This window comes from Mytilus californianus, unplaced genomic scaffold (genome assembly GCF_021869535.1).
Source record: "Mytilus californianus isolate M0D057914Y unplaced genomic scaffold, xbMytCali1.0.p SCAF_3, whole genome shotgun sequence".
Lineage (NCBI taxonomy): Eukaryota > Metazoa > Mollusca > Bivalvia > Mytilida > Mytilidae > Mytilus > Mytilus californianus.
The window spans coordinates 50,213,623-50,236,397 of record NW_026262679.1 but is presented as its reverse complement, the minus strand read 5'-3'; the positions used below and the strand labels follow the sequence as shown (position 1 = coordinate 50,236,397).

At 32.9% G+C, this 22,775-nt stretch overlaps 1 protein-coding gene across 3 annotated transcripts in view; it reads right to left on the bottom strand.

The window, feature by feature from the left end:
• Positions 1-8,684: 8,684 nt before the first annotated feature.
• Positions 8,685-22,775, bottom strand: part of LOC127734789 (follistatin-like) — a 32,541-nt gene continuing 18,450 nt past the window's right edge. The window contains exons 2-7 of one of the 3 annotated variants that reach the window (XM_052244798.1): positions 19,428-19,628; positions 17,884-18,102; positions 16,461-16,679; positions 13,790-14,017; positions 10,139-10,267; positions 8,685-9,599 (exon numbers count right to left, since the gene is read on the bottom strand). In XM_052244798.1, the coding sequence (XP_052100758.1) occupies positions 9,511-9,599; positions 10,139-10,267; positions 13,790-14,017; positions 16,461-16,679; positions 17,884-18,102; positions 19,428-19,628 (1,085 nt within the window). In that variant the 3' untranslated portion in view covers positions 8,685-9,510. Of the gene's footprint in view, positions 9,600-10,138; positions 10,268-13,789; positions 14,018-16,460; positions 16,680-17,883; positions 18,103-19,427; positions 19,629-22,775 lie in introns of those variants that run through there. The other 2 variants (XM_052244800.1, XM_052244799.1) reach the window with 2 other exon arrangements.

Here is a 22,775-nt window from a genome sequence, read left to right as displayed (position 1 = left end):
GAGTAGGCTACTTTTTATTGCACTAACTTAAGGGGTTGTGCAAAAGTTAGTGCAAAAAATACAAAACTTAAGAAAATTGTAAACTTCGTCCACTTTAGATTCGACAAGTTATAAACATTCTCAAATACAAAGTTATTGACACTATACAATAGTGTCATTTAAAAAGTCTTTATTTTGAATACTATTAAGCATACATGAGGATGGGTGGATATTGTTCAACTTACATATCGCATCACTTTTTAATTAACCAAAAATTACTAACCTGAAAGATATCTTTGTATGTTAAATTAAGTGTAAACAAGTTAATTAAGCATACTTGTTTACTTCATTTTTGTTGAAATAGTAGATTTTAAAACCACAATACTCAAATACCAGCATATTGTATATAACAATAAGCAGCTTAACACTTAAACATTTGTAATCTAATAGCAATTTTATCTCTCTTGAAACCTGCGACAACGATAGATGAAAAAAACTTCCAAATTCCTTATTTCATTTGTGTTACAGCTAGTAACAGATAATAGTGAGAAATCACTAAAAATTTGGAAGGTTTACGCAGGACTGAGCTCACCTTCGATTATGTCAGTGAAATTTACTGTCGACGAATTGTTGCCCGAAAAAAAAATAGTGCCTGCATACGCTATTTAACTTGTGCGTGGTACTAGTGGGAAAAATGTTTGTGGTCAAAACTTCTACATTGATTAAAATTTGGGACATAAAATTAACCCAAAAAAAGTTACGAGTAAAGGGTGACAGTGTTTCATGAATGACAATTTTTGGATGATTCCTTAGGTTCTGCATTTTTGTTCCTTATTCTTGACCACATATTTATTTGACTTTATTGTATTAGGGAGCTACCATTTGATTTTTATGGGGGGGGGGGGCTAGGATGAAAAATTTTGTCCTGCATTTTTTTAGCTATAATCTCTGTCCTGCCTTTTTATTTTTCACTCTATTCGGTCCTGCCTTTTTTTTTTTAGTTTATCCTGACTTTTTTTTTTACCTAAATTGTCGTCCTGATTTTTTTTTTTGCAAGTGTCTCATCCTGCCTTTTTTTTACTCAAAACTCCTGTCCGGCCTATTTTATTCAAATTTCATCCTAGCCCCCCCCCCCCCCCCCCCCCCCCATAAAAATCAAATGGTAGCTCCCTTATCTCACTTTTTGTTGATAATTTGTATATAACTATCTTGATTACAGAAAGCAAAACTCACTTTTTCGCCAATCAATGTTTAGTTCGTATGACTTAGAGGCTCTAAATAGTCTCTGCCGCTCATCTAGGTCTATGTGCATCTGCAACAAGGGACATTGTAGACAAGAACATATAAATTCATGCCTAAAATTTCTTTTTTGTGGATCTTGTATTACTAATAATTTTTTTCAGTACATGTATAGTTTCTCTTTATCTGTTATAGATTTTGCCCAAAGCACAAGACGTGTAAAATTCATCATTTAGGAAAATAGCTCCAATAAGATGACACCAAACAATTTCCTCTATGCTGACCTAGTTTAAGATCCTGTCGTACTGATCAATTTTACTTTCTATAGTTTCTATCTATCTATTATAGTTTTTAAGATAAAAGGATAGGCAAATTGGTTAGAATTCACATTCAAGGGCACTAACTCAGTTATAGAGTTGACCAATGATTTCAGCAATATTGACTTATTTGTAGATCGTGCCTAGTGGGTCAGTTTTGCTATTTAAAGTTTATTTTATTTTATTATAGTTTCAACAAATGTGAAAATTGTCACTAAAGGGCAATACCGCATATACGAAGTTAACTGACAATTTCATCAATATTGACTTATATTTGTAGATCTTGTCTTGCTGGTCATTTTGCTTTTACAGTTGTTTCTATTTATATACTATAGTTTTCAAGAAAATAGACAAGCATAAAATAATTGCTAAAATTCGTCATTAAAGGGTATAATTTCAATAAGAAGTCAACCCTTTGGGCCAGGTGAGTAAATAAAGGAGATATTGTTTGACTGCAAATGAAACACCTTTCCACAACAATATCAGTTCACGGGTAGTTAAGGTTTTTAAATATTAGTAGTTTAAACATATTTTATTTGCTCAAAAGCAAAAAAGATCAAACACAAGTAAATCACACGTATGAAGACTTCAAAAATGAGCAATACCCATACTGTACAGTAAGCTATGAAAGTCCTCGGCATGACAAAATTTGAAATAATTCATAAGAGAAAATCAAAGGCTTGATAAGACTTCGATAACTAACGAAAAATAAATATGGCAGACAGCAACCAATGAAAACCACTGGATAAATGGTTTCTATTTTAGAACATGCAAATAAAGAATGTGGCGGGGTTTCACATTTTTGTGAGAACTCAACCCTTCCAATAACATGGGACAGTGGTGTTACAACTCGACTTAGGAACAAACTGTAAAAATTAGCTGAATAGGCTTGCCTCATCAGTTCAGAACTACGCACAAAAACAAATAACAAAATGAAAATATACAAAAAGTACCGCTAGATCACAACTTATTCAAACTAATGTATAAGCCATGTTCTCCCAGGTTAAAGTGTCATTCAGTTCGCCTCCCGGACAGATTTAGTATTAAGACGTCGAGATTTGTCTGAGAAAAGCATTTCGATGCTTAATTGATTACCTTTAAGCATGAGTTGATTCAAAGGAAAAACAAGAGTAAATGGATTGTCTTTGAATTCTTAACTACGTTCATCTTTTTGTGTATACAGTATCGTTTTCATAACAATCAGGCGCCTTTATGAACGAAGACAGGGGTCCGGCGCTCAAAAGAAATACATAATATAACGGACCAACGTATTTGGTCCACAATTAACCGTACAGTACTGCTCAAGTAAAGAGTTTACGACAGGGAACCGCATTAATTCAAAACAATTCTTATTTTATAGCTAAACATTTTAAAAGCAACATGAAAGACTCGTATAAAACAAGTGCAAGAAAGAAGGTTCTAAAAGAGAGGTGAAAGATACCGAAAGGACATTCCAACTCATAAGTCGAAAATAAACTGACAAAGCCATGACAAAAACGAAAAAAAAACGACAATAAGACAAACAACAGTATATGAAACACAACAAAGGAAACTACAGTCTGGGGGTGATCTCAGGTGCTCCGGAAGGTAAGCAGGATAATCAAAGTTGTAAGATTTGTGCAGTCTCTCACTTTTAGGATGATATATGACAAACAAACATTATATTTTCTAAGTGCTGACCTGGAAAGATTTTTAGCTATAGAGCTTGGACCATGTTATAATTCATGTACAACAAACATGTATCAGCCCAAACATAGAAAAGAATTGATTTATCGAAAAACTGCATGTTACAACCGCTTTGTCGATTAACACCTGTATGTATAGAAAACAGAATAGATATGTGGTGTGTTATATTGGTGGTTACATTTTAAACAAATAAATAATTAAAGATATATAAAATAATAATCTGTGACGTAATCTCGACATTATCTGAAGCTTCTGCCAAAACCAAACCAGTTTACAAGTCGAGAAAACTATTTCAGACAAATCGAGACTAACTGAAAATTTCTTTTTCGTTTATCTCTTTTGAAATAAGAGTTGAAACATTTCGAAATTGCTTAAACAATTCCGTTTTTATTGAAGAGATTTTAATCCGAAATAAACCATTTGATTTTTATATTGCATGAAGAAATGATTTTTATTTATCGGAAATCGGAAATTTTGCCATTTGAAATTAATTTAATTATAATAATTAATTTATTCAAACAAATTGCAGCATCTGTGTTATATCTTTCAATGTTCACTTGACTTAATTAGATTTAAGTGATCTGAATTAGCAATAATATTCTGTATAAACTAATGTTATGTTTGTTCATTTTTCTTTCTTCTTATTTTTTTTAAAACACCTCCCGAGGTTTGAATGACTATAATGGTCGTACCCCTTGCCACGACCGAATGTATGGTGGTGACCTTGTAACAGTGAGGCACAAAGAAAACTGATGTGTGAAGTATTATGTCACAACAAACGATTTCATTACAAACAGAAATTCTGCTTTATCTTCAGGAAATAAACCCAGACTATCACAGACTATCAGTTTCTATTAGCAATTTGATCAAATACAGAAAACGAAATTTTAACTTAAAAACAATTAGTCTGGCAAATTTTGCATGTCTGATTAACTTTCGCAGGTTAGGAAAAAAAAATATAATTTCGTTTATAGTTTGGTATAATAGCTTTTGAAAACGAACTTGAAAAGGTGTCCCATCTGTATAATAATACTGCCAGTTTTAATTTCATTTGACATGTTGACTTGATTTTGTTAATTGTTATATCATTTTACCGTTATTACTTCAATGGCAAATGATAAATCAAAAGAACACCTGAAGAGTTCACAATACTAACGCCTCTGTTTCTTTAAATACCCAAAGGGTTCAAATGTTGTTCAACTTCTGACTGACTTAATTGTGTTTTCGTATAAAATACACTTCACACAAGACTGTTGCAGAAAAGGGAAAATAAGTTGGCTCTACGCTTTGTTATATAGATGTTATCCCGTCTTAAAATAAGTTTTGAGATAATTAACATACATCTTATCTAGGCTTAAGTTAAAGTTGTCTAGATCATTACGATGCTTCAAATCATATCAATCAGTCCTATAGCCACAAACTGTATGTTAAAAATGTTATTATTTCAATTTCCAAATATCAAAATTCACATTTATAAAATATAAATATATTGTTACTTATGTTTATATTTTATTATTTATTCTCTATATTCAGAAGAAAAATGGTTTCAATGACAGAACACAGTCACTGTCTTACTCTGTTGAATTCAGACCATGTTGGTCACCACAAAAGACATTATTAGTTGGTTTTCCACTTCATTAGGTCAGTCGGTGCAAAAAAGAGTAATTCCCGTACCTTAAACGTGATTTATGGTATAAATGTGTTTACAAGTTTCATTTGTTCGTTATTGTATATGATTAAATAAGGCTACTGAAAGCCACCCATATTCCAGTCGGTCATGTACCGGTATATAGCAGCATATATTCATAATTTATTGAAATGCCATCGTAGTACGCATGTAATATTTGCTGCAGGACATTTAGCATGAAGCAATCTTAATGATTTTCTTTTGTCATCTTGACTTTGTTTTGATATCAGATCTTTAACAGACAATTGGAGCTTGATATACACTTATCTATCGCTAAAGATGTGTTGACCTCTGCATAAACGTCTTTTGGATTTTGTTTCTTTGGGTGTTGTTTCGCTGACGCTTATCAAATATTTTTTTAATTATGTTGAGTATTTAAGATTATTACGGCCTAGAAGACCGGCAACATGCTTATGTACACGGAAGCAACCAAAAATCCCGAAACCCTGAGACATTTCGTGTTTCTTAACGAAATGTAGTGTTATAAAGCACCAAAAAGTAAAATGTGATATGTAGGATATAAACAATAGGTTTTATGATTAAAGCTTAAGAACAAGCGCATGTATCCCCTATTTTTTTCTATGGTAGTGCACTGATGCAAGAACGGTTAATAAAAAAATATAAAAAAAAATCAATGACAAGTTCTTTCTATATGCGTTTGCAGCGACAAGACAGCTGTCTACCGCTTTGTATTACAATAACAAAATCAAATTTTGGAACTTATATTTTATCGGAATCATTTGGCAATCCTTCCAATCTTCCACTTCTTTACGTAAATCTCTCCAGCGTTGGAGCACACTCATCTAGCTGTGTTCCCTTATTGGATCATTTTTAAAAATGTTAATGTATTCATATGCACATAGAAGTTAAAATGTTGAAAGGAAATCCTCCAATGAAACGTTGCACATGCACAATTTTTTTTACAGGAATGTTAATATTATATACAGGAAGCACTCATAGTACGTTTGCCAGTATGTAGATTTGATATTAAATGTCTAGCTAAATAAAATCTATGAACGGTCGGCACTGATTTAAAGTAGTGTCTCCTCCGTGACAGTCGAACATTAAAACTCAATATTAAATAAGACACTGCTATTTTTCAGTGTTTGGTACAGGTTGGCTGTCACTGTACACAACAGTTCAACATAGAACCCTATGGGGAAAACCAGAGAACTCTTTTTTGCCAGAAAACACTGTCAAACATCCAAACATATACTATCCACACTGATCTGTGTCCACACTTGTATTACAATAAATATATAATTTCTCATTTATTTTTGTTGATTTATCCCTCTTCAATGTATAGCAACTTAGTAATACTTTAATACTTATAAACTTGGAAAAACTTTACATAAATCTAGATGATTTTCCCCCCGTTAGAACTTGTATTAATTTTCAGAAAAATATTGAAATTAGAAATGTTATGGTTTTATCTCAAACATATCAAAATCCAACTGAGATATCTCAAAAGACAAGCCATGGAGGTAGCTTTGTTCTTTTTCATAAATCGAGAGTGCATATCAAAATTAACTATGTCATTTCAAGGAAGGTTAACGTATAAGATATTTCCTGCATCGTACTGTATCTTCTGCACCATGACCGCTGTTTTTCAACTTTAATCTACTTCTGTGTTGTTGTCACTTTGTACTGCGACTTTAGACTGAAGTAACAACTGCTGTAGTGTTACAACGGAAGTATATATATATATATATATATATATATAAGTCTGAAAATTACACCCAACAGTGTTAGAATTAGACTTTTATGCTGACAATTTTTTGTCCCTCAACGGGATTCGAACTCACACCTTTGATACACTACAGAACCAATCGCTTAGCCTCATGTCCAGCGCTCTAGACCACACGACCACATCCGCTATATAAAAATATAACTTCAATAGTCGTAGTGTTACCTTGTCACGTAAGGCGAATCTAGAGATAGACATAAGACATGTGTTTTAAGCATGTGAAGATGTTATATTAATTTTTAATACACAATGTATTTGTTGTTTGTCAGCAATCTAACTCAACAATTTTTATATACATATATATATATATATATATACAAGTCTAAATTGAAAACAACGTTCAAACCTATGATTGCGTTGGATAAAAACCGCAATTTTTATACGTGTGCATGCAAAACAAATTTCTTGGTAGAGGGGTCTAAACAACATTTTCCAAAAGACCAAAAAAGTGAAAAAGTATATTTTAACAAAACGCATTTGACTAACATGTCGAACAACAAATGTTCTTAAACCCTGCTGACTGCTATTGGCGATTGCCAAATAAACGGATCACCGATGTAATAAATGGATCTTAATATTATATATAACAAGTCTAAAAGGGTACAACAGATATCTGTTATCCGAAATATTTAACATTTGTTCATTTTATTATTTTTTTTTTTTGGTGATGTTGTACCCTTTTAGACTTGTTATTATATTTTGTAGTGTACTGTATCATAATTATATGATCCATCGCCCCGTAAGATTTATCTATTATTCATATATATTAGAGTTGTCACTGGTTCAGACGTACTTATAATATAATTATTTCTGTGACTGCATCCTACATTAATTTGTAAGATCCTCTACGATAGATAATTCAGCTGATCTGTAATATTCCATCTTCATGCCTTATATATCATGTACTGTGTTACGACGCTAGATAAAACAGACGAGGAAAGGTAACACCTGGCCACCGAAAGCTTGATTTTTGTCGGGCCTAGGTGGTCGAGTGGTCTAGCGCGTCGGGCATAGTGCAAGGCGATTTGGTGCCACGATATCTCAGTAGTATGAGTTCGAATCCCGGCCAGGTAAGAACAAAAAATTTGCTTCCGCAAATTTACAGATCTAACATTGTTGGGCTGTTATTTAGACGAATCATGTATACAAAATGTGTTTTCAGCCTTGTATCACCATCACTGGTGATCCGATGGATAAAATCTGTCGTAGAGTTGTCACTGGTTCAGACGTACTTATATATGTTCACAACTGATTGATTTTTGGTGGGGGAAGACGGTGTGTCCGGAGAGAACCACAGACCTTCGATAGGAAAACTGATAATCATAATCAAGACTGGGGTCGAACGCACTTGCCACGTGCGGGGATGGAACTTACAACCTCGGTGTTGACAGGCTAGTGATACAGTAGTTGAACTACTTCGACCACTCGGCCACCTAGGCCCTTGTTAAGAACTGAATACAAGTAGAAGGTATTAACGAATCTATTTTTTTTAGCAAACATTCAAGTAAAATTAGGTTTCAAATATGAGAAATACAGATGCACCTAAACACATCTTTAACAGAGTTATATCGAACAAGTTTCTAACCTCCGGACCTTCTAGACCTGGATGGCTTCAATTTTCGATTCATCGCATCATTAATTTTTTCGAGTTAAAACCATGCTAATCTATTCTGCAAGTAAACAGCTGGTGTATTTGTTGCTGTTACAGAATACCATAACACATGAATGCTTCTTTGTTATGGATATAACTTTGGGCATTTATTTCAATTTTTGTTCAAAACCTAATTTCAAATTTAGAAGATATCTTATATTATCCCATATGTGATCCGCCCACATTTTGATATAAACAATGAATAAAAATCAAAGAAACTTTCAAATGTAATTCAAATGTCTTACGAAATTTGTCTTAAAAATTCAAATATTCATTCTATTTTAATCCATGTGTGACAATCCCACTTCAACTGTGTATACATATAAATTGATTATAAAATACTCGGCGATTTTATCAGTTAAAGAAGAGAAAAGTACATTTGGTATTTTTGTTCTTTAATTGAAAAGGAGACTTAATCTCAATGTAAATGGAATAAATAAGGAACATAAAGACACATAACAACGATCACAGTTTCTCAAAAGAACGTACCGACACATGACAACAATCACAGTTTCCCAAAAAAAAACGTGTTGACACATGACAACAATCACTATTTCTTCAAAGAACGTAGTGACAAATCATAACGATCACAGTTACTTCAAAGAACGTTGTGACAAATCATAACGATCACAGTTACTTCAAAGAACGTAGTGACAAATCATAACGATCACAGTTACTTCAAAGAACGTAGTGATATATCATAACGATCACAGTTACTTCAAAGAACGTAGTGACAAATCATAACGATCACAGTTACTTCAAAGAACATAGTGACAAATCATAAAGATCACAGTTACTTCAAAGAACGTAGTGACAAATCATAACGATCACAGTTACTTCAAAGAACGTAGTGACAAATCATAACGATCACAGTTACCTCAAAGAACGTATTGACAAATCATAAAGATCACAATTACTTCTAACGAACGTACTGAAACATAATAACGATCACAGATTCTCAAATCTTAAGCTCAGTGTTTCAGGGTCGGTCTAATTGTCTGAATCGTTTGTAACTCGGAACATCGCATTCACAACCATATTCTATAAAAATGTACAACACTAATTTCTTGACGGACACCAAACTGAAACTCGATTTTATAAATAGCGATTCATATTGAACATAGATATGTATCACAGACTAGGATTCGCACCCGCATTCATTCTTATACGAAATATGCCATTTGTTCTAATAAATAAGCATGTTTCATCCAAATTCCTTGTAGCTGTCAAGTTTATATTTCTCTGTTGTGACCATCATATTAGGAAATATGGTATAACCTCCATAGATTTTTGCTGAAAATATAAAAGGCACGTGTAAATATTTTTTTTGAAAGTTTTCTTTTAAGAGGACGACAAAAAAAAAAACCATAAAAAAGGGAAAAAAAACCAACAGATGAGAGAATAGAAAAAATATCAAAACTGAATCTGGATTCTACATAAGCATTGATGCTAACATTGCAGAAGCTTTCTCTTTTGAATTCCTTTTGAAAAAATATGCAATTTTCTTTCCTCGAAATATTGATTGATTTATCTGGTTTGTATTTTACATTTTTTGTAATCTTAAATATCGTAAATTTAATGTAGCTGCATACATCAAATACAAAAGATTACGATGAAAACACTTAATTTTATTCAAACGATAACCCGTATGTAGTCTACCTCGAAGAATATCTCAGTCTTGCATGCGGTAGTAATTTTATTATAAAAACTATATAAATAAACAGAATTTCATACGGAAGAAACTCGTCGTTAAGGGTACTCTATAAATACAGTAAAGTGATACAAGAAAGTGAGTTAAAAAACATATCAGTAAAATAAACAGTGTCACTCACATTTAAATTGTTTAAAGTGTGAAACTTTTTTGTGTTTTTTGTGATGACCTTTCTTTCTTCTTTGTTTTCGTCGTCTTCGTAAAAGTCGTTTTAAATGTCTTTTACAACCTTTACAGCCGTGCCGTTTCTCTGAAAGTATAAATATTTGTTTAGTAAAGTATTTGTTTGTTGACGACATACATGAAAACGTTAATTTAGGTTAAAAGTTTTTCTTTTGGAAACCTGTGTACTGCTAAGATGATCTTCATCATGAATGTTCATGTGCCTCAAGAAAGTAAACATCTAAATGCATATGGTTAAAGATTATCACAACAATTTGTCTTTTCACTGTCGATATTTCTCTGAAGTGATTTACAGCATGGCGGAGGTTACCAGCAACTAATTGCTCTACTTTTGTGGAACCTGATCAGACTAACTTTTATTTGTGTTGACTTCGGATGCAGCCACGGGTGGTATTGTAGAAATCACAAAAGCACTACGGTGTTGATTAAACGAGTTAAATCATTGTCAGTCGTTGTATTATATGAAGTTATCTTTGGTGTGGCCTCAACTCACTTGGGAAATCGGTTTCATACGCGTGTTAAAATTCTCGGAAGAGATATATAACACGTAAAAGCAATTCAAAGTTTAAGACCGCCGCTTTTTAAGTCTATCTTCTTTTCTATATCATTTCGATTTTCTCGCACATAACAATTCCAATATTAAAACTTACTAGCTAATAGGGTAGAAAAAAGCGTTTCGATAAACGTACTTTTTGAGAGCATTTGATGTCACTGCTAGTGCGGAAACGATAACAAATACAGTTTTCCTAGTTATAAAGGGGCATAACTCTAAAACGGTAAGTGACTCACTGCCCAAATACGAACTCTGTTTGCGAGTTTTGGTTTTTAGCATTGTGTATGAGATTCATAAATTTTGCATGAGGCAAACTTAAGTTAAGAGTGCGGAAACGAAAAATTTACTACAGATAAATGATGATTAAGAGGGAATAAACAATTAATATCCTGGCGGGAGGCAAACAATACGTCAAGTTCGGTAAGGGTCAAAATCCGCTAAACAACGTATAGTATTTTGGAAATATGTGTATAAAGATTACATAATTTTGAATTAGTTTATTGTTTATAACGATGCAAATTTTGCGGTGATGAACTCTAATTTAGTTTTGTTTTATTTATGATCGTTGATTAATAAGATATATTACATGTAAAAGTAATTCAAAGTTTATCTATTTTGGTAGAATTTGCCTTCCTGGGAAGGAACAACTTTAGTACTCTTAAAAGGGTGTGCATTCACTCAAATACTTCAATAGTATTCATCAATACTAGAAATAATTGATTCGAAAGGAAATCCATATATATATATAAGTAAGTATATATATAATCAGATCGTGATGTGTGGTATGTATACTCATGCTTGGCATTAATTTATTTAAAATCCAATTATATCAACGTGAACTCTTGTCTTAAGTGTTAGAAAATAAACAGTAAATGTATTCGATGCTGTATTATAACATACATAATTATACATCACTTGACATAATCATGTTTCTCCGTGCTTTATGTGTATATTCTTTCGCGTTTGCAGTTATGGCGTATTCTTTTCTAATGTGTACTAACTTCTCTTTTTCTCCTTTGTTCTGTATATAACAATAAGGAGATGTGGTATGATTGCCAATGAGACAACTAGTATATACTAGAGACTAAATGACGTCGATGTAAGCAAATATAGGTCATCGTACGGCCGTTAACAATTAGCAAAAATTATTCCGCATAGAAAGCTATAAAAGGCATGACAAAATGTGAAAAAATTAAAACGAGAAAACCAACAAATATAGCAGACAGCAACCAATGACAACCACTGAATAACAGGCTTAAGACAGGTACTCATAGAGTGTGGCGAGGTTAATCATGCTTGTGAGCGCTCCTCCCAGATAACCCGAGGCAGTGGTGTAACAGAACAACATAAGAACAAACTGTAAAAATCAGTTGGCAAAAGCTTGACTCATCAGATCGGTACGAAGCACAAAAAACAAAAAGACGAATTACACAAAGCACCGATCTAAGAGTACTCGAAGTTACTGATAGCTAGTTCAAGGTCAAATACAAATTGTGAATAAATCGTGTTTCTAAGACCAAAAACGGCAACCAGTACACATAAAAGTATGCTTATCGAAATTGTTAAAACTCATGTAAGCTACCAGGCTTATTATATGTTACTCCAAATGTGCGTTTTGTTTGAGACTCATCAGGTGCACTCGACTACAAACAGTTTGCAAAACCAGGCTTATTATATGTTACTCCAAACGTGCGTTTTGTTTGAGACTCATCAGGTGCACTCGACTACAAACAGTTTGCAAAACAATCAGAATTATTTGCTCTAATCATAAATTATTTCCTTTCAAGATATCTAACACATATATTGATTTGACCGTGGTTGTCAAAATGGTTGTATTGTTTGTATATCTTAAAATGTGATTGTCGGGCAAATCATGACAGTATTTGTCAGAACACTTTGCCAGTTGGAATTAGTTGATATTAGGCAACATTTGTGTTCTCCCATGCACATATATATTGTAATAGGGATCCAACAAAAAATGTTCTTCAAACACTTGAATATACCGTCTTGATCATGCAGTGGGATATGAGTTTTGCACCTTGCTTAAGGACTCAATGTGAATTTTAAATAAAGAACAGCGATATAATATAAAAAAGAAGATGCGGTATGATTGCCAATGAGACAACTCTCCACAAGAGACCAAATGACACAGAAATAAACAACTATAGGTCACCGTACGGCCTTCAACAATGAGCAAAGCCCATACCGCACAGTCAGCTTTAAAAGGCCCCGAAATGACAATGTAAAACAATTCAAACGAGAAAACTAACGGCCTAATTTATGTACAAAAAATGAACGAAAAACAAATATGTAACACATAAACAAACGACAACCACTGAATTACAGGCTCCTGACTTGGGACAGGCACATACATACAGAATGTGGCGGGTTTAAACATGCTAGCGGGATCCCAACCCTCCCCCTAACCTGGGACAGTGGTGTAACAGTACAACATAAGAACGAACTATAAAAATCAGTTGAAAGAGGCTTAACTCATCAGATGGATAAAAATACAAATACAACAAGTACAAGTGGACGTGGCCGGGTACTTGTACATCCAAACCACAAAAAGACACTGAGTACAGATCTTAGAGTACTCGCAGTTACTGACAGCTAGTTCAAAGCCACTAACAACTAATAAAAAAATCATGCATCTAAGACTAAATTATCAATCCGTACACATCCAACATCCAATGGATTTAGTGTAAAGATATAAGAATGTTACTTTGGCTTAGGGTTAGATCAAGTACGTGTATAGATTTTGTGTCACGAATAGATCCATATTATAGAAAAACAAAGGATATGGGGTATCCATCCATGACCCAAAATCAGTACATGAAAAGCAAAGGAACAGCGCTTTTATTGCTGTTCTTCATCTCAAAGTCACAGTGAGGATTTAGCAGGAGTTAGTCCGTTTCCCTATTGCCGAAGACCACAGCTATAACCAGAAAACATCAGAAATTGTACTAGTTTTGTGTGAATTCATTCATCTCCCTTTACCAGTGCAAATCCCTTGTCAGAACAATTACTACTTACTATGACAACGGCCACTGTATTTTGTTTGTATAAGTACTCTCATTTCACAGGACTTTTTCCTCATGGTACAGTAATTTTTGTATGATATTCCGTCCGTACCACATACGGGTACTACGGATAAAGGTGAACACTGAGGTCTACAGTTTGTACATATAGGTTGTTTCGTTACTGGGTTGACCAGGCACTCCATGAAATATGGACATCGAATAGAAGGACATGTTGCATTTACTGAAAAAAAAACAATAGTTGTACAATTTTAAAGTCATTGTACAACATAATTGTTTATAGAACCAAAATCAAAAAGTTTTCTTCATAAAAAAAAAACGAAAAAATACTATCATAATGATTTAAATAAAGATATCAAGTAAGTTTTTTCTTTAAGTTTTAAATGCACATTTTATTTTTTTTCATTCATTTTTTTTGTACAGAAATCAAGCTGATGGTTTTCGATTTTGAATTGTTTAACATTTGTCATGTCGGGGCCTTTAACAGTTAACTATACGGTATGGGTTATGCTCATTGTTGAATGCTGTATGATGACCTAGAGTTGCTTACAGTATACATCATCGTCATTTGGTCTCTGATGGATATTTGTCTTATTGTTATTATTATTATTATACCACATCTTCTTATGTTTATATGATAGACTAATATGAAAATTTGCAAATCCACACCAAACCAATATTTCCATCGTTCGCGCTAAATGTTAGTAGTAAAAAAAGCACTGCTGAAATATATCAGGGAAAAGTGGAGATCATAGTGACTGAATTACACATTGAGGAATCCTCCTAGTACCTCTTTTCTTTCGATAAACTTATACGGAAATGATGTCCTCTTTTAATACCTCAAGACAACTGTTTAACAACCCGTCAAGCACGACAAATTGATATTCATAATTTTATATTAGAGTGTTTACTATCATTTGAATCGTTGAGATATTTAAATTTCGATATCGTTTTTTAACCTCATAAAAAATTATGGAACTTTACGAAAATATATATTTGTATTTATTTTCTATTACTTCCCTTAATTTTCAATTAAAACAACAGTTGTGTGCAGATTTTAAACATGTGTTTTATTTAACAATCCCCTGGTGATTATAATTACATCTAATCCGTCATTATCAATATAAGGGGTGTGGTTTGATTGCCAATGAGACAACAGTTACTATACACCACAGTCCGAATTATGGGATGACTGTATGCAACTATAGGTCGCCGTACAGGTTAATAAGCTTGGCTCTCACTTTGTCTGCGTTTTTTTATTAAGTACTTGTGAACATAACATATCAATATATGAGATAGAAATCGACCGTATGCAAGTGCACGTATACATGTACATGTATAAGACTTTGATTGATTTTGAAACATTCAAATACGACATAAAGGATGAATTTTGGTCCGTTTTTGTATAGGGTTCTTATAACAACTCAATTTTCAAACAGTTACAGACTTTCCGTAAAGATTTTTTCAACCAAAAATTGATTGATATTTATTTACATAAGGTCGATTTCTATCCGACGCAGCTCATATCATAAATATAAACAAATATACTCCATCTTCTGCAATATAAGATAAGAAGTTATAAGGTGTAAGCTGAGAGGCGTCATGAGCCAACAATATAGGCAACAGACGTTTACTGATGTTCAAATCTCATAAATCGATTAAGAAGTAACAAAAAAACTGAGGGAATAGCATAAGACCCAAAAAGAGCAGGACCGGGTTGACAGGGCAAAATCTTCTATGCATGCATAACACACAATGCGTATCAACACTCAAGTCAAAAAGTCTCAATCGGGAATAAAACAATCTGTAAAACTACAGATCAGACGACTCTCTGGTATCTAAAGATATAAGACCACAGAAGTATGTCGCTAGTGAGTTGGGACAATGACACATCGTATCGGTCAACCAATTCGTGAAGGTGACCGTAAAACTCATAAAGTGTCAATATCAGTCGTTCTTCCTCTTAACTCTGTTAAAGCAGTTTTAATTTAAGGAGAACAGCCCCTGTTAATGAAGTCCGTAAATGCAGGAGTGTAACGTATCAATTGAAATATGTAAACACCTTATGATGGAGCCGAGGGTATGTTATTTCTAAGAAATGGGAAGTTGACAATTAAAGTTGAAATGATCAAGTTTGGCACATATTCTAGTTTGAAGTCGCCCATCTGTGTCAAAATCAGGGTATGAAGCATACCTTCTAGTTTCAGTAGTATCCTTTATTTCAATTTTACTGGGATATATAGGGTGCAAGCCCTCCTTGAAATGAGTGACAGGACGTAATCAATATCAACTTCCGAAGCAAGGTGGGCGGCTCTCCGAACTTTCCCGAAGTCCTGCCGCGTTTATGAGCTTCGGTCCTTGCTTGGCAGTTACATCAATATATCTGAAAATGAAACAAGTTAAAGAACTTTGCAACAATAATTTTTTTTTTTTTTAGAAAGTTCTGTATGAATTCTGCTTCATATGAGTAAAAATATAAGCCGGTCAGTATAGGGATGCACATTTGATACCCATTGGAATACCAACTGTCTCAAGAAAATAAATTAATCCACTCTTCACGCTATGCAATAAGTTAAGGAGATGTGTCACGATCAGATATGAAACTAATCCGATAATATCAGAGTGGTAGCAGCGGACTTCTGGGCCGAACAACATATAACTATTACCTTTGCATGGACCTGGATATGCTATTTGTAATGGATTTCCAGTTCTACAGAATTCTGCCCGTAGATGACACGCGCTTTCATATGTCTGTAGGTTATTACCACATACGGGTTCTTTGTGTGCTAATGAACAATCTGTGCTGCAAACGATACAGTGAGGCAGACCATTCTGATCTTCAACACAAAAACGTCCTCCCGGACATTTGACGAATTGACATGAATCTAAAATGAAAATGTTTCAGAATAAAAAAAAATGAGGTATACGTTTTGCTGCACATCTGCCTTTTTTCAAATAATTAATTACGTACATTGAATTTATGTTTAAGTTCTGTTTTACAAATACATAATATATTAATTTGGAGAGAAACATTTTCTGATCAATAAATAGACGCTGAAGAAAAGAGCCATCTACATCATTACAAGCAAATAAGTTGTGGTCCGACATTGAAAATCATTAGAACTGAGGACAGGAAGATCTGGACTCTTTACTAGACTTGAATGATTGTATTAACTATATGTGTGTGAATTTATCTTTATATTGTGTACTTGTCACATTTGACTGTTTGAAGTTTATATGGCAATACACATATGAGTTGAGTATTTAAATATTAAGCTGTTCGGATCCTGCAATTTGTAATATGTGAATATTCTTCTCGGGAGATGTTCATTCTGTCCCACTGGAGGAACTTTGTTAGTGGTCGTCTTAGGACAGATCTTGGCGTGTTTTTTTTTTTGTAATTTAGGGAAATTGATATTCATGACGGATCTTTGGTAATTTCTGTTCAATTTATTTACAACAGTTGTTTTTATACTAAAGATGGTTTAGGGACGACCATTTTATTTTATGTGTGTAATGGGGGAGTAGAATTGCTTGCCTTTTTAGGACATATAATAATATAATCTTGCCAAAGGCAGGATGTAAATGAATATTCTGTCTAACACAATGCAGGATGCAATTGTGTACATAAGTAAAAAAAATAAATCTGCCTAACAACAGGTAAAAATGAATATTTCGTTCGCAACCCCCAAGTCACCCAGAAAATCAAATGGCCGTCTCCGTAAAATTATTGGTATTATGTAGGAACATGTCAATATTTGAAGATCTTAAGTTGGCCTCTGAATGTCAAGTTTATGTGTGTCGTTTTATTAAAATGTACGTTAATAAGCGGTTACAGAAACCCTAAGGGAGTTAACTCTTTAAAAATCAAATGAACGTTGTAATCAAGCTTCTCAATGATCAAAATTAGTGTTTATCAAACTGCTATATATCTAATGATATTATTCCTGTAAATTGTGTTGTTCAAATTTCTTAATATTTTTATATTTTTGTCAACAGGTCAAAGTAATTATTTTGACTAGAGTATTGTAGCTATATACAAATTCAGCATGTCTGCTGTTAAATTGCTTTAATGTGACCTTGACCTACCTTTGCACTTTCCATAATAATCAATTTTTATATCTGTATTATACCGACAGTTGTATCTTAAAAGGTGACAACGACTCTTGTATTTTGTCATATCAGTCCCACATACGGGTCCTTTGCTTCTCTCAATACTACTGCATTTTGGTTTGCATACACATTTTGGAATTCCATTTTTCATACGACACTTCTTATCTTTTGGACATATAACGTCTTTACAGCTGTCTAGGAAAATACATACTTGTCAAAGTTTCTTTAAATTACATATTATATAAATTTTTCCAGTACATTTCTTATTTTGCATAAGCATAAACTCATGTCCCACAAAAAAATTACTTGCCAGTGCGTACCCGTTTCATTGGAGGTATTTGGTTTATAAACATTAATTGCTGGATCCTGTAATTCAGTGATTGTCGTTTGTTGTATATCAATTTTGTTTTTCGTTTATTGTTTTGTACATATGTCACTTCGGTGCCTTTTAAAGCTTGCTATGCGATATGGGTTTGCTCATTGTTGAAGGCCGTGTGGTGACCTATAGTTGCTAACCTTTAACGTCATTAGGTCTCTGGTGGATAGTTGTCTCATTTGTAATCTTACCACATCTTCTTATTTTTATATAGCAAAGAAATGAGAAATGACCAAAAATATTAAATAACCCACTTGGTAAATAACAACTGAAGTGGACGTACATTACGCAATAACAAATGAAGTGGACGAATATTACACTAATACAAAAGGAGTGGACGCATATTACTCAAATATGTTGATACCCCTCGAAAGTATTAATCTAACTAATAGACGTTTTTATTTCTGCAGTTATAATATCTTATATCTGGAAGACACGTGTATCTAAGAAACTGTAACGTCTCCACCCATGTAAAAGAACATAAATATTGTAATTATATTTTGTTTACTTGCTTTGGCCATCTGCATTGAAGATGTTTTAACTACTATCGACCATGTTCTGAATCTGTTAAATATTCGAGTTTTATTTTTTCTAAAGTAAGAACCATATGTTTTTACTTTTGCTCGCTTTTACTTAGTAATATATCGTTTTAACTTTTAGACACTAATGGTCAATGGGTATAGAAATAAGGTCAACTGGAATTCTCCCATCTTAAGAAAGACAAATATCGAGGACGCGTAGGTTCGACTGTGCGAGATGTATAAATACGCTTGCACAATTGATAAAAATGGAGACCTCAACTCGGATACCCAGTCCCAGGAGAGTACTACGTTCTCTGAACGTAAAAAATCTTTGCATGAACATTTCGAAGAATCCGCTATAATTAAACTTTTACCACTATCTTTAAATCTTTTTTTAGTGACGTTAAATAAAGTATACATTGCTGTGAAATTAAAAAAAAATGGTAAAATTAATTTAATCTACTAAAAATCTTGGCAAAATCGGCTTCCTTATAAATTAATAGATAGTTGATTGATTGATTGTCGGTTGCTTAACGTCAATTAAATATTCGAATAGAGCTAACAACGTTTGGGTAAAAAAACACATTGCACAAAAGACTATTTAGACCAAAGGTTATACTCACTATGACATTTCCTACATACTGGTGCACCTTTTGATGATAGATACTCCCAGAAAAAGATTAGACCTGAGGAGGGATTTGATTGAGGCGACCACCCAACACTAGGTTCTGTTTGCAAAGAACAGCACTGTTCCTTAGTAACGTTGATCATTAACATCTTTCTACAATTACCCGTTTTAGATATTGACTGCCAACATATTCCTCCTGAAAAAGAGAAACAATATTTTGGTCTCTTCGAAAACATTATACTGCAATTAATCATTGTATTGTATCTGCCTTTAAGATGAATAAAGACATAAATTATCAGCAAATGCGTGTTTCTTTTAAAGAAATATGCCTCTACAACCTGTTTAAATGAAAACTTTGAAAAAAAAAAACTTCAGTACCCACTTGCGCTATGCATCTTCTATTTAACAAAACAAAGTGACTCTTAATCCTTTGTGTGTAGTCAGTGAGTGAGCCATTTAGAAAAATGTACCTTGGATTAAACATTCACAGTCGAAATTGTGTATTTATCCATCCCACATAGATTAAAAGGCGTTCACTTAGGAAAAGATTATTGCTGTACGGAAAAATTCGAAGTAGCCATATTGTTTTACAGCTGTTTCTTCTTGAAATGTGGGTCAATTTTATACAGGCAAATCAACCTTTTATACATATTTGTTAGAATCATTCATTCATTTCTTAACAACAGCAAACATTTCTTTGGAAATACAAGTTGTTACAAATTTGGTATATTCAGGACGAGAACAATTCACAATATATCCAGCAGTTAGGTTCCGTTGAGTTTGTTTATCGAGATGAAAAGCGAAAAATCTGGACTGCCACTGGAAAAAGAGGATTATGTTTGATAGTGGCAGAAATGTTGTCTGGTAAAAGGCCACCAACAGACCATAAAAGAATTCCTGAAAGTATTGACATTATTTTTAAAGCACAAATAGCTTGGCGCTCTTACTACACGGTGCATCGGATTTAACATATCCATTTTGACTGGACGTGACTGCGTATTTATACATCCCGCACAGCCAAACAATTATATATGTTGAATATTGCCCTTTTATATATTCTAACACTCTCACGCCGAAGACTGCACTACTAATTGGATTTCACATAGCAGCAACAAAATATAGTGCAAGAAAACCATTATTAATGCGACGCCCATAAAAAATAAGTCAAAAAATCAAAATGTAAGAAAAAAAATATGACAATAGTATTTTAAAGTTTTAAGTATAGGGAAATATACCAATTCCCTAAAAAAACCGATGCAAATATTTGACACCAGTAAAACTGTAGCCTACTATATATTTTGTCAATAACCATACTCGACCAAATTAATCTAGTAAAAGGAACAACCGGATACAGGAATTGTATTTAGGAAACTTGTTTGCTTTGTTAACAACATATCATTATATGCCCGATTGAAATATCCTTTTAATCTAGAAGCGGATTCATACTTCTATAGAAAGTACCTATTTGTGTTCGAAATATTTCTTTAGTGAATATTTTGAAAAAAATTTTATTTCGGAGAAAGGGAAATTTTTAGGATTTAGTAAGAATAAATTATATCAGAAGAAAGTTCGATTATTTAAAAGAAGATTCAATCTTGGTATTTAAATATACTGTATTATGATTGAAAATAAACATAAATAATGACGTTTGATTCCTTATGAAGCTTACCCATTAAGTAGATTGGTAGCAGTTAAAATACTAATATACTGTATAAGAGAGCGCAGTATGTCTCCCTCTGAACATCGAAACAAAAGTAAATATTATCAATCAAAACTCTATGTTTTTAATCAATTATTTTCGTGTCCAATTACTGTAATTATTGTAAGTTCGTAGACTTAAAAAAAAACAGATTTGTAACGACTTCAACAAATATACTGACATCTAATTTTATCTGGAGACCGTATTTAAAAAAAAACAATAACTTCTGTTTGCTTTAACATCAATTGCTCAGTTCGAAAAAGAATATATTCATTTGTAACATTCAAGAGAAAAATTATCTATATCAGGTAATCGTCTAATTCAAACAAGATTATCTAAAAAAAAAACTACTAAAAACAACTTAGATCCCCTTTCAAACAATTTTCAAATTCTTTTCTCTAACGGGTCTTTCAAGTTTTTTTTCACATTTGTAATCTTCAAGTAAAACGTTTTTAATGTTAGACTAGTTTTCAGATGTCTTGAGTTTTAATAGTTACAATGGGTCAGTGTCGAAAAGGGCTATCATCTGGTTCGTTCGTAATATCTTCATATTCTAAACCTTTTCTCTGAAGAATGAAATCTTAGTTTTCATTGTCGTATGAATATTCCACTCGAAAAGAAGAAAGCAAATAAATATACATTTTGCGTAACTTGTGTAACTTGTGATAAGAAAAGTCACAATAGTTATTACAATTTAAAGTTTCAGAATAATACATATGAAATTCGAATATGAGGTGTTTGCAAAATTCAAAAAAATGAAGAAAAAAAATAAATAAAAGAGATAAAGTAAAAGCTAACGAATATCCCCATAAAATGTGTGTGTGTGTGTGTTTTTTTTTTTATCAAGAATGGAATTTCTTAATATTGTAAAAGTGTAAACCGTAAAAATGTAATCAACTTGTTCTTTGTGTAAAAATAGCAGGAGTCAAGGTACGCTTGCTACATGTATCGTAGGAAAGTCATGACAGAAAAATATATTTTCATTAAAATTTTCGTACAACGATTTGAAATAGAAAGGGAAATTATTCCTATCTACTCCAACAGTAAGCCTGTTGACATGAGAACAGCGTGAGAACATTTCAAAACCAAAAGGGAATGAAAATTTAAGAAATTGTTCGAAATGTTGAAAAATATGTATGAAGAAACCGAAATCCTGGACTACTGGATGTACTAAGCTCTAAATTTGAACCTTATATTTTAAATTTCAAGACCATTTTCGACTCATCTGGTCAATTATATAACAGATATGGTGACAGAGGCTTTCGGATAAATAGGAACAAAATAGACTTATTAATTCTAAATATAATAGCAATCGTAAAACAAGTCAATTATTTCATTGCTGAATCCTGTTTAACGTGATATGAATCCAACAGGAAAGTATATAACAGTTGTGTTCATATACACGCAGATACACAGACGTAAATGTTCTTGGTCTATCATGCTATCAATATTCAGACTCTGTCTCTAGTCGTCACTAGACTACTTCAATCTGTTAATGTTTGTCCCAAGCCATTATATTCGTCATCGAAGTCCAAAGGTATGATTCACGTTTCAATCAGGTAAAATATATGTTTGATTTCTATAGATATCGATACCATCCATATCTTTTTCGGAATCTACTCATTTAATTAAATTTAGAAACAA